The 14,175-nt window shown below is 44.4% G+C and overlaps 1 protein-coding gene across 3 annotated transcripts in view; it reads right to left on the bottom strand.

Moving 5' to 3' along the window:
• Ippk (inositol 1,3,4,5,6-pentakisphosphate 2-kinase) overlaps positions 1-6,171 on the bottom strand; it is a 48,967-nt gene extending 42,796 nt beyond the window's left edge. For 2 of the 3 annotated variants that reach the window (XM_005408914.1, XM_005408913.1), the window contains exon 1: positions 5,947-6,171. In XM_005408914.1, the coding sequence (XP_005408971.1) occupies positions 5,947-6,027 (81 nt within the window). In that variant the 5' untranslated portion in view covers positions 6,028-6,171. Of the gene's footprint in view, positions 1-2,850; positions 3,016-5,946 lie in introns of all 3 variants that reach the window. The other variant, XM_013506872.1, reaches the window with a different exon arrangement.
• Between the last annotated feature and the right edge of the window lie 8,004 nt (positions 6,172-14,175).

The raw sequence follows: 14,175 nt of genomic DNA, 5'->3' as shown, positions 1-14,175 counted from the left end.
GCCAATAATAAATAAATAAATAAATAAATAAATAATAAACATCTCCCACTGTAACACTTATTAACATCAATAATAATCATCATCATTATTACAATACACAGTGTGTGCACAGCACCAGCATACACTGTCATCTCCCTCCAAGGTGGGCAACTCAAGTCACAGGGTAGAGAATGTGGAAAGTAAGGCTCCAAGAGGACAGAACAGGTCTCCTAGAGCCAGGTTCTGCCCCACTGGTGGCTCAGCCTCAGCCTGGAAGGAAGCCCTGAGATCAAGGGCATGACCCCAAAGATCAAGGTCAAGTGGACTGCAGCAGAGCATGGAGATGGGGCCAAATTCTACGACGGGTTCCAGATCTTCTAAGTATCAGGTTCCTTGAATCTGCTGAGTCGCCCATTAGCAGGCTGGGGCTCTGGCTGGAGAGATGGTCCCCAGCAGAGGATGTGGACACAGCCCTTGCCAGGCCTGGGCAATGAAGCCAGGGTGTCCTCAGCTACCAAGTCCATACCAGCAGCTCACCCACCCTGGTATCACCCACAGAAAGTCTCCTACCCCTTCCCAGTAGGGAGCTGGAACCAGGACCAACTGAGCAAGTCTAAATGCAATGATATGTCTATTTCAAGAGAAACTGCTTTCCCCTCCACACCCATTTATCACCTAAGCACTGTCACCACAAACCCAATCACCACCCCCACCACCCCAAGGGTAGCTGCAGAATCAACTTTAAAGGCCAGTCTTAATAAACACTGCAAGGAGCCTGACTGGGCTGCGCCAGCTGGAGCGCATTCACCCCTGAATGTGCCAGGCAGAAGCCATTGGGAACATGGCCAGCCACAGTGCCAGGCAACACTCATGAGACAGATAGTAAAGAACAGGTTAAAAAAAAAAAAAATCAACCCCATACCAGCTTTTGTTGGTAGAAAAAAAGACAATGGTAATTACAATAGCTTAGGTGGAAAGCAGCTCTTTGGTGCTTTAAGAATGTTGGAGATCACAGTTCTTCCTGGAGATGCTGGAAGAACATGAGTTAGGTCCTTTATTTTTCCTAACTGTATGGCATATTCCTAAGCCCTGCGGCCTCACTGAAACAGTCTTAACTTTCTTTCATCACCAGCATCTTTTTAAAGAAATGACCTCTGTCCACTTGAGTGGTGTTCTTACAGGCTGATGCTGCTCATATGGCTTCTTTCTTGATGGGGCTCATTCTTGTCATATGCCAACTTACTCAGAGAGCTGCGTGTGTCCCGCTACTTACGCTTTTTCGTTTTTTCCTAGGGCCTTCACACTGAGCTACACTGCCGCCACCCCTTTTTTATTGTTTTGAGATAGGGACTCATTATATCACTGAGTTGCCTAGGCTGGGCTCAAACTGTCATTTTCCTGCCTCAGCCTCCCAGAGTGCTGGGATTACAGACATGCACCACCATGCCCAGCTTTTATCCTTTTATTTATACCTGCTGTTGCATGGTTAGGCTTTACTTCTTATTTCCTTTGGTGGTTTTCAGCCCTGTGATGTTACTGCATTAGTGTGCAAGGGTGTTCACCTCTTTCTGGTTTTGTATCTTCCCTGGTGAATGGCAACATTCTTCCTGACTCCTTCCTCTGCCTTGGTCAGAATTCAACCAGAGGTGCAACTCCAGTGACTTTCTCTGTTCTCTCAGAGTTGCAAGGAATGAACAGAAAGATCTCCAACATTCTTACAGCACCAAAGAGCTGCTTTCACCTGAGCTGTTATAAGTAATGTGAGGGACATCTTTGCGTGTAAGATCTTTATTTGCACTTCTACTTATCTCCTTATCCAGAACACCAGAACAGAAATCAGACCAAAGAATATAAACTTTCTAAAAATTAATGCTTTTTCCTAGTAATTTTGGAGCTGGGGATTGAATCCAGGGCCTCAAACACGCTAAATACACAATCTACCTCTGAAATATATACCCAGCTCCTTTTCTCAGTTATAATACATATTCACTGTAAGAAATTTTTTAAAAATTTCAAAAACGAAGAAGAGCTGCCTGTGTTGACATACAGCTATAGTCCCAACTACTTGAAGGGCTGAGGCAAAGGATCATCTGTGTCTAAATGTTTCACACCAGCCTAGACAATATAGTAAAATAGTCTAAAAAAGAAAAAGTAAAAATAAATCATGACCCAGTGATAAGTACTTGTCACATTTTGACATATTTTGTTCCAATCACATGTATAATCAGAGTCAAGCTATGACTCTTTTATAACTTGTGCTTTACTTCTTTTTCTTTTTTGGGCACTGGAGATTGAAGCCAGGGCCCTGTACATGCTAGGCAAGGACTCTGTCACTGAACTACATCCCCAGAACTTAACTTTTGTTTTTTAAATTTTGAGACAGGGCCTCTTTTAGTTACCAAGAGTGGCCACAAACTTGTAATCCTTCTGCTTGGGCCTACCAAGTAGCTGAGATTACAGGCATGCACCACCATACCTGGTTTTTCCATTTAACATTGTAAAAAATGTCCCCATACTAAATGGAGTACAGTATAATTTACCCAATCCACCCACTACAAAATAACCATCTAACTTGTTTGAATTTTTCTATATAATCTGAGTGTGGTGGCAAGCACCTATAATCTCAGCTATAGATTATAGCTGAGAGGCTGAAGTGGGTTACTTAGGCCCAAGAGTTCAAGACTACCCTGGGCAACATAGGAAGACCCTATCTCAAAAAAACAAAAACAGGTTAAATTTTAACATTGAAAATAATGCTATACTGCACAAAAAGAAAATCTACAAACAAGAAATCCCAACACAGAAGAGATGAAAAACAGTGACATGGACCCCCAACTGCTTAACCTTCCCATCTACAAGGCCCAAACACACCAGCCACCAAGACAATTTGTAGAAATGATCTGAAGCTCTCCTTAAAATCGCAGAAAGGTTACAAAACTAGAATCACTGGAAAATGAGTTCTCATCATGCTTCTGACAAATGTTCTTGGTTGGCAAGTCGGTTAATTGGCAGTCTTTCATGTTACTTCTGATGTCACTAGAAAGAAAAACATGACAGTTCAGTGTTGTGAAGAGCAGGTACCATCTGCCCCTGCTCCCTAAAACCAAGGCGACCCAAGGAGCTCAGTACCCTGGACACCTAAGATACTGAACAAGAAATAAGGTATAAAGTGACCTTCAAAGGACAAGACCCTGAGCCAAAATCAATAAGCTGAAGGTGAAGGAGGCACCTTGGGAAAGTCTAGTGTAGTGGCATGAAAGGTGACACAGGCTTTGCTGACCTTTGATGTGGCTGCCAGCACAGATGCTATGCCTTTAGGCTGCAAATAGGAATGTGTGCCTTGATTGATATGTTCTAGCCCAAGGAACACTGTCAAGAGTTCGTGCCTGGGGTCCAGATACCCATGGGAGAGAGTGAGCCTGGGCTGCTGACAGCCACATGCACCAGGCAGAGGATCCTTGCCAGGTGGACACAGGACATCACACATGCTGTACTTGGGAAAGGGACACACTGCAGTTTTCCAAAACCTACAGAGAACGGCCTTACGGTCAACCCTGGAACTGTCCAGGACTGTCTGGCTGACTGCCACATATCAGGAACACCACTAAAGCTCCTGGTGGCTGGCCGTCCTTCCCTTCCTGCTTCCCCTGAGCATCCCCCACATCCTCCTGCAGCCCACAGAGACCTCCTCTATCCCCAGGTCCCCCCATCCTGCACTGAAGGTTCTTGCTCTCCGCCATTCCATGTTTGCACAAAGCAGGAGCATCACTGTACTTTTAGTGCTGCTGGCCAATGCCAGTGTAGATGTTCTCACCTGGACCCTCAACTCCTACACAACAGGCCTCAGGATGGCTGTCTACACATGCATTATGTTCTGGTGCTGCTAGGGTGGAAGAGCAGACAGGGGCCCTTATAAAGCCTTTCACCTCAGAATGGTTGGTGCCCTCTGAGAAAAGTGACCTTCTCCCTATCTGAAAGACTTGGCAAAGGCCTCCTTCTCTCTTGGGCTGGATGGAGCAGACCTGGGTTGCTGAGAAGAGAAGCAGAGTGCACTGCTCTCAGACTTGGCAAGTTCCCACTCACACACCTTCTCTCTATCCCACTCATACACCCTCTCCTTGAGCAAAGTGGGCTCTGAAAAGCTGTCTTCCAGGGCTTGCCTTCTCTTCCTCAGAATACAACCTGAATAAATACGCCAGCCAAGCTTATCTGGTAGCCAGGCCCAAAGCCCAGCACGAAGGAGCTCTGAGCTGCTCAGCACTCAGCATAATTCATGTGATCTACATCAACAGCAGATACCACCCAATCTTAATTTGGTGGAAAGATTTTTTTATGAGACTATTTGTGATAATCTTCAATTTTAAATGAGCTAAAAGAACAACCAAGTAGGAATGAGCACAGAGAAGCAAGTTTAATTTTAAAATAAAGAAAGATGGATGGCTGGAAGAATAGCTTAGTGGTAAAGCATTTGCCTAGCATGCTCACGGCCCTGGGTTCAATGTGCAGCACTGCAAAATAGTAACAGTAACAATAACAATTGTTATTGAATAGCATGGAACCAGGACAGCCTGATAGCGAAAGGTAAGCTTAAAAAGGTAAAAACAAAAAGAAACACTACTATAACCATCAAAGCTGTGCAAAAGAGAGGGACCAGACTGACCTGGAGATGCCTGCTGAGGGAAGGGGCAGACATACAGTGGAAAGGGAGTCCCAGAGAAGAGGTCACAAAAGCCTGTGCTCTTCCAACTCTGGGTGTCCTTTTGCTTTAAGTCTGGAACTTGCTCCTTCATCTGTCACTACTTTTGAAACTTAATACAATGGCTCTCCTGAAGAGGACGGCCTCAGATCAGCCTTGTCCATTATTAATTCACCTAAAGATCATGAGTAAAACCTTCGGTCTGAGTTCTCTAATTCCCAAGTGTGCTGATGGTAACAAAACACAAAGGCAAAATCTATGGGCCACCTGCCTGACATTCTCCCATCCCTGAAGAGCTGTTGAACTAGACCAGGGCCTTAACCTCTCTGAATTCTCCTGTCCAAGAGAATGATAGTTATCACTACCCAAGCATAACTTGTCTGACTCCTGTTCAACTGATCTTTCCTGAAATTCCATAAAGCAAACCCTACTCCTAGCTCCACTTTACAAATGCAGGCACCAAGCCTTTATCAGGCAGTGTTAGAACTGGGAATTGTCCCAGCTGCCTGTGCCTTTTAACTTCCAAGCTCTAACCCCTCCCTACAAGACACCTCCCCATTGCCTATCCCACCATCCAGCCCACTACATTCCTGCGTAGTTGTATCAGACACCAAGATGTCAAAGAGATCTCCAGCCACACACAAATCCACACGCTTCTCTTCCTGGATTCACCTCTTTGGGAGTCACTGCAGTTTCTGACACACTCAGTGAATTAAGAAGGAGAAACCCTTTACATTCTACAGGATTCTGGAGGCGATCCTGTGGGCAGTACCCTGTTATTAAGACCAACAGCAGGAAGAACAGCAGATCTATGGTCTCGAGAGGCTCCACTCTGGACGAGCTGGTAGTGACAGGATTCCAGCCACTTCCCCCAGTGTTGCCCAGGCCCTAGTCCAGGCTCATCCTCCGCCGCCAGGCTGTCGGGCGAGCACCCAGGCGGAGGCTGCACTGCGTGAGACCGCGAGGCACCCACACAGCGTGGGAAGGAAAGACTAGGAACCGATTGTAAGGGTTGGGAGGATACTGAGGGGACGGGGAGAAGAGGCGGGTACTAGCAGGGACAGGGGACCAATTTGGGTAGGGGCTACTGGCGAGGCGGGCGACGAGGGGTGCCAGGGATGGGGGACTGAACTGGGGAAGATGCTAGGAGAATAGGGAAAGAGTGAGCTCCAAAAATAGTCGGGCCCAGACTGCAGAGGTGCTAGGAACGACGGGGAGCCCCCGAGGACCCAGACCGTCGGGTGAGGGCCCTAACCGCGTTCGCCACTCACCTGCGCATGAGCCACCACCAGGCTCTTGTTGCCTTCCCCGTGGTACCCCCATTCATTCTCATCCATCTTCTCCTCTTCCATGCCCCGGAGCGGCCCTGGAGGCTCGCGTGCCAGGACTCTAGGACGCGAGTTAGGAGCCACCCGCCTCGTCTGGCTCCGGCCGCCGCCGTCTGGGGAGGAGCGCCTGTCAGCCACCGCTATTCACGGGCGCGGGCCGCCGGAAGCCACGCCCCCGTAGCTGCCAAGGCCAAGCCGGGCAACTTCCGGGTTCCCGCCCACTTTACCTTCGTTGACTGCAGCGTCGGACAGTTTTTCGGCCATTTTAGGTGCTGGCAGCGTGACTCACTTCCGAGGCGCGGTCTTGAGAACCGGAAGGGAGGCTTCCGGCCCTGGCGCCGGATGTGAGGCTGGCGGGAGGGGCCGGCGGCTGCTCGGCGCCCGGGGCTGACCTGGAGTGTCTTATCCTGGCGGCCGGTGCGAGGCGACCCGAGGCTCCACACCGCTCAGTCGTGTGATCCCAGCAAGCCGTTCAGGGTCTCTGAGCCACCGTTTTGGTTTCTGTAAAACGAGATATGACTCGTCGTATTCTCGCGGGGCTATCCGGCGGAGAGCCATTAGGCTGTCCCGTGAGCTAAAGACATTGTCATCCACACCTAGCGGGCTGACTTGGCCCTGTAAGGTGAGGGGACACTGCCTTCTCGGGCTAACCTCCAGGGAGCGCGAGGCTTCTCGGCTGTGAGGCATGGAGCAGCCAGTCTGTTTATTCACTGGTTGGTAAGAAAAAATGAATGCCTTCCGAAGCAGCTCTGAGGGTGACATGATGTCACGTTCAGGAGTCCTCAGCCTCCGGACAGTTTTGTGTTCCTGAAAATGGTTGAGGGTTCAAAGGCTTTCGCTAGTGTGAGTCATAGCTTTCGATGTTACTATATTTTAAGTGAAATTTTTTTATTTAAAAATAAACATTACATAGCTTTAATAGCAGTATCTTCTAAAAATCAAGAAGAGAGGTGTCATTTTTGTAACTTTTAAAAAATCATTTAATGGAAGATAGCTGGATTCTAACATCTGCATTAGGTCTGCTGCAATACTGAATATTGCTGTTGTTGATATACTGTATGAAGAAAATCCAACCTCATGCAGATATGTGGTTCATAAAGGAAGGACCTGCAGATCCAGCATTGAGATCTGGCCAGGCTTTGAGAATAGAAGGGAAAGAGGCCAGTGAATCAGGAAAATGAGCTAACAGCTTTTGATCATTGATATAAGACCTCCAAATGATATAAGGGAAATGTAACTCCCAACCTTCTAGATGTCAGATACTCTGAGTTTGTGTTCCCCAAAATCAAAGATGAATTTTAAGGAACAATGGAGCTTTAAGAGTAGCAAGACTATTGGGAGAGAGAGCTCCTGAGAGACAGGAGGCGGCCCGAGTGGGTTGCTGATGAGCCCACTTCTCCAAGGAAGTTTTATAGAGTAAAATCACGAGGTGGGTACAACATGGGACAAAACTATGATCAACCAATAGATTACAAATATAGCCACTTAGGTAATATTGATCCAGTGGAGAAGCAAGTCATGTAGCAAGTGTACATGGAAAGAACAAGGACCTTTTTTGCGAAAGATGGGTCAGGAGGTCCTGGTCACCCAGCTGGGTGACTGATGTCTATCTAGACTTTATTAGGCCAGATGAAAGCAATTATAGTGTATTGCTTATCCCTTGGGGAGACATGTCATTCCATCTTTATCTTGAAGCCTTTCAGTGGATACGCCTCCAGCCACAGTTGCAATGTATTCTCATTCTCTGCAGTGACTCCCTCGAAGGCCTGTCCCTGTCTGAATGCCTATAATATTTCTACCTAACTTAGCTGTCTATAACATCGTCTGTTTCCTCCATTCTGAGTCCCAAAGGAGAGGCCTGGTGGTAGGTTACTTAGGATCTTCCCCAAGGAAGATCCTTCATGAAACCTCTTTGGTGCTGGGAATGTTCTATATCTTGATTTTTGTTTTTCAAGGATGAGTATTTTATCACTAGCACTGTTTAGAACTGCCAGTGCATGGTGATGATAAAAACCAAATTACATTTTTATTTCATAATTATTTTTAAGTTTTCCACAGACAGTGGACCTGAGGCAGACTGTGCCAACCCTCTTCAACTTGGTATACTATACTATACTTTCAAATGCTTTCAGAGAAATATGATTGGGCAAACAGTAGGGGGATGGGAGGAGAGTGGCCCCATCTGAAAGGATTGGGGAAAGAGAAGGAAAGGCTTGGGAGCAAGCTACCATCCAGAGGGATAGGGGACATCAGTGGTTTTACATAGCCTAGCTCCATATCCCCTTCTGTGTGTAACACTAAGGCAGTTTTTATTAGGGGAAGCACCTTTCCTCTTTTCAACATATGTAGTCTGATTTAAATGGACTCAAGTCCTACTCTCATAGCTGAGCTTGTGACCTCAACCTGGGCAATCAGGAATTATAATCCTGGAATTACATAAATCTGTGGTTGGTTCAGCTGATGAAGCTTACTTTTTGTTTTGCAATGAAATGAGTGAGAGAAAACCACACTCAGCTAGGCAATGGAAAAGCCACCTCAGCAAGCAGTGACAAAGCACCACATGTAGCAGCAGCTGAAGGAAAACAGCTGCGAAATATCGAAGACAGGTACACTGTTCACCAAGTTCCTTTTAAGTTTCTGCACCAATGAATTCCATCTTTTGCTTAAAACAGTGTGAGGTGCGTCCTTTTCACTCACAACCTACAGAGTTCAATATTAGAGTAGTACATGAAGATGGACTAGGTCACCTGCTCAGATAATGAGGGAAGTGTTGAAATAAAGACCAATGGCTGTCATTAGACGAAATTCTTATATAAGAAGTTACAAATTGAATGTTTTGTCTCTCAGAAATTCATATGAAGAAGCCGCAGTTTCCAATGTGAAGGTATTTGGAGGTGGGCCTTTGGAAGGTTTTGAGGATAGAGCCCCTGTTGTAAGATTAGTGCCCTTAAAAGGAAGAGATACCTTCTCTCCATTGTGTGATGACACAGCACAAAGACAGCCCTCATCAGAACCTAACCATGTTGGCACCCTTAGAATTACAGCCACCACAACTAAGAAATATCTGTTGTTTAAGCCTAGTCTGTGGTATTTTGTTATGGCAGTTGAAATTAAGATAGGTAGCAGTTTGATTAGATTTATTACGCACTTTCATCTAGGTCCTGTCTACATTCATTAACAATGTGGATCAGCAAAAAAGGAAGGCATGGAGGGAGGGAAGAGAAGACAAAAGGAAGGAAAGAAATAAAAATTCTTTCAACCACATTGAAAAGCCACACACAGCTGAGAATGAAGCTCAAAGGCAGAGTGCCTAATGTGTACAGTGGCCTGTGTTTGATCCTTGGCATCACAAACACAAAAGAAAGGCATTGATAGGAAAATGATACAACCTGAAGTTTACTCAATGGCAATGTACTGATGTAAGGCTTTTTTTTTTGGTTCTGGCAGGTGTGCCACAGTTTTATGTGTTAATTTGGGGGAAGCCAGTGAATATAACTACCATCTTTACAACATTTCTGTAAATCTAAACTAATCCCATCACTACATCCCCCCAAATTTTTCATTGTTTAGCTTCTTTCCTAATTAAATAACTAAAATAATGAAGATACCTTTTCTTATATATCAAAAAATAAAAACAATAATAGCAAATAAAAGCAATCTCATGGAGTGTTTGTAATGGGTAGTAGGGAGGGATGGACAACACATCCTTATGCACTATTGTGGGGATGAAGGGGTACTACATTTGTTGGGGTTCAGTTTGGCCATATCATTAAAACTAATGCAGCCAATTTCACTTAACTCATCATTTCTATACTCTCAAGTGGTCAGAGATGTATGTAGAGTGTTCATAATAAAGGAGGAGCTGTGGTAGATAGCATTCAGTTCCCAATTTAGGAGACCTCAGGATAGCCTCAGGCTGTATCAACCCATCCCAGCATGAGACCTGGAGGGAACTCAGATGAGTTAGGCAATAAGCAAATTACAACATAATAAAACTATAAAGATGGTAAAAATGACTTAGACCTGTTCTACATTGACCTAGATGATGCCAAGGTCTACGGTTAAATAAATATATAAAGTACATGTGTATGTGGGTATAAATGTGAAAATATAAAGTATTCCCTTTGGGAAGAGGAGAGAAAAATAAATGGGAATTTCACTTTCTTCTTGCATTTATATATTGTTGACTTTCACAGAATATATTGATGTACTGTCCCTCCTTCCCCCAGCACTGGGGATGGAACCCAGGGCATCATACATACTATCACCATGTACCATTTCTGTAGTAAAATCTCACTAAATGAATAAATTCTCATTTTTAAATAAAGCTCTGAAAAAAAAAAGTCGGGCATAGTGGCAAACAACTGTAATCCCAGCCCTCAGGAGGCTGAGGCAGAAGAATCACCACAAATTGGAGGCCAGCCTGAGCAACAGTGCATTTAAGGCCAACCTGAACTACATAGTGAGACCCTGTCTCAAAAGTCCAAAAAAAAGCTGTTTCATATTTGAATATAAAAAGATGGCCATCTATCTTAATTACTTTCCCTGTCATTCACATACAACACCCAACACCAAAAAACTTAGGGAGGAGAGGTTTGTTTTGGCTTACCGTTGTAGAGGTTTCAGTCCATAGTCACCTGGCTCCAAGGGGGGATAACAAGGTAGAAGGGCATGCAGAGATGTGGCTTCATGCGTGGAGTCTGGGAAGCAGGAAAAGAGTAAAAGGAGGAACACAACTGTTTCAGCCCACACCCCCAGTGACCCACGTCTTCCAACAAGATCCCACTTCCTAACAGCAAGTCAGCTATAGACTCATCTGTGAACTAATCTACAGATGATTATCATACCTTCATGATCCACCCTGCCTTGGAGCCAGCCAACTATGAACTGAAACATCTACAAACTCTGAGCTAAATAAACCTTTCCTCTTTTAGCGTAAGCTTCTTTTCTACCCAAACTCAAAACTTTTTTACTCATTCAACTGAACTATTTGCTCTTGATTCTCCATGTAGAGCTGCCTAGCCCCCACAGTATCCAAGCCTCAGCCTGAATGTTGGGCTGCCTTGAAATTTCCTCCACCAGATTAATTAGTCTGCTGCACCTAATTTCAATCTTCTTCCTCAAAGTCTCAGGACATGAGAAAAATGTAGACAAATTTTCTGACAGAGCATAACACACATGGTCTGGAAAACTCCAACTGCCAGTGGAGTTTTGTTCCAGACTGAAACTTACTGAGCCTGGTCTTTACTGGCTGTGTTTCTATCAGCATTCTGGTCTCCTGAGCTCTGAACAGAATCTCTCATCAAGCTCAGTTTACAACATTCTTGGGCTGCTTCTCTAATCAACATTTCCTAACCTTTTCAAACTCTTCCCACAAACCAGTTCCAAAGGCCCCTGAACCACACTGTTGGTTTGAGGGTATTTTTGCAAGGAGAACAATATAATACAGGACACATATTTTTTAAGATTATTTATAATAGTCACCCAAAGAATGATATAGAAGAAAGTGTAGGAAATCTGTCCACACACTAAGACCTGAGAATCTAGCCAAGGGCCTGGATCCCACAGAAATGTCCTGCATGAGTCCAGCAGAAGACCCAGAGCTCATAACAATGCCTCCCACGAGTCCACCTGAAGGCCCAGAGCCCATAACAATATCTCATGCAGGCCTGTTCCACAGATCTGTGCTGCGAAGCCCCAAAGGTCAGTGGTGGAATCTAGGAAGTCTGTGCCAGTGGAAAAAGTATCTGTGCTAGCAGGCTGAGGGATCTGCACTGAAGCCAGGAAGCAACGTGCAAAGAACTAGAGCTCCCTTAAAAATACCACAGCCATCCTCAGCAACAGTGAGGTCCTGAGCTCCTCTGATGATCAAGATGGCTGAGTTCCTATCAGGAAAGCCAACGCAGCAAGCTTCTCCCAGAGACTGGTAGGCAGTGCACCATCTGCCCCTCCAGAGCCAGGAAATGATGCTCAAAGTGAGGACCAGAGCTCCCCCAAAGGGAACCTAAAGCCATTCTCAGTGCCACTGGGGTCCCAAGCTCCTCAGAGGATGAAAACAGCCAAGTTCATCAGGAAAGCCAGCATGATGAGCTCCTCCAAAACAACCAACAGCTCCTTACAGCTTCTACCAGTTCCCGATAGCCTCTCTCAGCTCCCAACAGCCTTCTTCCGTCCTCAACAGAATCTTTTCTTCTCCAGTTCTGTTTCTTACGCTGCTGGCAACAATCCCCAGGTGGGTCTCCTACACCCAACACCATGCTTACTCAATTCAGCTGGGGGTTATAAGTTGACCACCAGTTATCAATCCACTACACACATAGTTAGGTCAGTCACAGAAAAGAGATCTCTAGTACCAAAATCTGTTTTAGTCATTGTTCTCATTACTGAGACACAATACCCAACTTAAAGGAGGAAAGGTTTTTTGCTTTTGTGGGATTTTTTGGTTCACAGATGTAGAAGTTTCAGCCCATAGTCAGCTAGCTCTGTTACTAGACTGAGTTTGGGGAGGTTCCTAAAGCTGAGATGAGGAATTTAACCCATCCTAACCATAGAATGTTTGGAGGTTTGCCAATTTTCATCACAGAAATAGAATTTTCAGGACTAGTCAATAAGAGGTTTGGGAAGAGTTTATTAGGCAGAAATTTTAGTACATAGGCAAGAGTGGAGTGCAGGTATTCCAAGAAATGAAATGCAGTATGAGCCAGAGCTGGGTATATTCATGGGGTTTTAGGAGCATTTTCAAGATGTGTGATTTATAATGTATATTCCTATTGTCAGGTTACCCATCTGTCTGTCAGGCTATGCAAACCATTTACACGTGTTTGAGGTTAATATATGCCATCCAGTAATATTGCTGTTTTTTTAAGGTTGAAGGAGATGTAATTTACAGGTGAAAAGAACAGGCCCAGAGCCCAACTTATAGGTTTAATGTGTCCTTTTTTATTTATATGTTTTACAGTAGCAAAATTTACTTGAAAAAGTAAAAGTGAAGAGTAAGGGAGAAACTGACTCTGCAGAGCCAGTTTCAGCCAAATAAAAGAGGAAAGAGCAAGATAAACATACACCCTGGACAGGTTACCATGGAGAAAGCCACAATAGCTAATTACTATGTCTTTAAGGCCTTATTTCTTCTATCCTACCTCAGCTTGAAGGCAGAAAAGCATGGCAGAGAAGAGGTGCATGGTATGGGATTCTTGGGAGCAGAGAGACACCCAGGAAGAGATAAATCCTTCCAGGCCAAATCCCAAGATCCTACCTCCTAATAGCAAGTCAACTATAAACTCATCTGCCGATGAGCATCGTCCCTCTGTGGTCCAATCTCAAAGCCCCACTTATGAGCTTCTGAGACTTCTGGAGGACATCTAGACATAAATCATAACATCATGACATGTTGCCTGCTGGAACAAATGTTTGTGTTTGAATGGAAAAGCAAAACAATTAAAGAGAGGCCGGGAATATAGCTCAGCGGCACAGCGCCTGCCTGGCAAGCACAAAGTCATGAGTTCTATTCCCGGTACCAAAAAAAAAAAAAAAATCAAAGAGCATGGGCTTTTAAAAAAAATTTTATTTTATTTTAAAGAGAGTAGTACATGAGACACAAACAAACAAAAAAATAGAACAGTAGCATCATACCAGTATCACAAACATAAACAAATCAAAGCAAGAACATTGAAAGTGATACAGGGTCTCAAGACAAAATAATACAAATCGATAGTGGTTGTTACATTGCATATCACTGTCCTCAACTACATTGCTCAGATTATCAGATGTAAGAATGAAAGATTGCTCAAACCATTAAAGAGAATAGGAAAATAATTATTCAATAAAATCTTAGAGATAATACAGAGTTTCACTAGACAAGATGGTTGGAATTCACCATTGTAATTCTATTGCTTGTTGTTACCTTCAAATCAGTTGCTCAGATTACCAGACATAAGCATGCACAGTGAATCAGAACATAAAAAACTGTGAGCATTAACTGTTCATTTCAATACACCATCAGACAACAGCAATGCAGTCATTGCAGCTATGCATATATATATTTATGTTTTGCCTTTCTTTTATCTTCTTTCCCTCATCCCAGTTGTTCCTTGCTTTGAGCAATTTCTTTCCCTTTCCTATCATCTATTGTATGTTTTAAGTTTTACCTAGTCTCTCAGGTTCCTACACCAA

This window comes from Chinchilla lanigera, unplaced genomic scaffold (assembly GCF_000276665.1).
Source record: "Chinchilla lanigera isolate Chin_1 unplaced genomic scaffold, ChiLan1.0 scaffold00114, whole genome shotgun sequence".
Taxonomy (NCBI): domain Eukaryota; kingdom Metazoa; phylum Chordata; class Mammalia; order Rodentia; family Chinchillidae; genus Chinchilla; species Chinchilla lanigera.
Note: the sequence above shows the minus strand (reverse complement) of the source record. Positions and strands in the feature narration are given on the sequence as shown.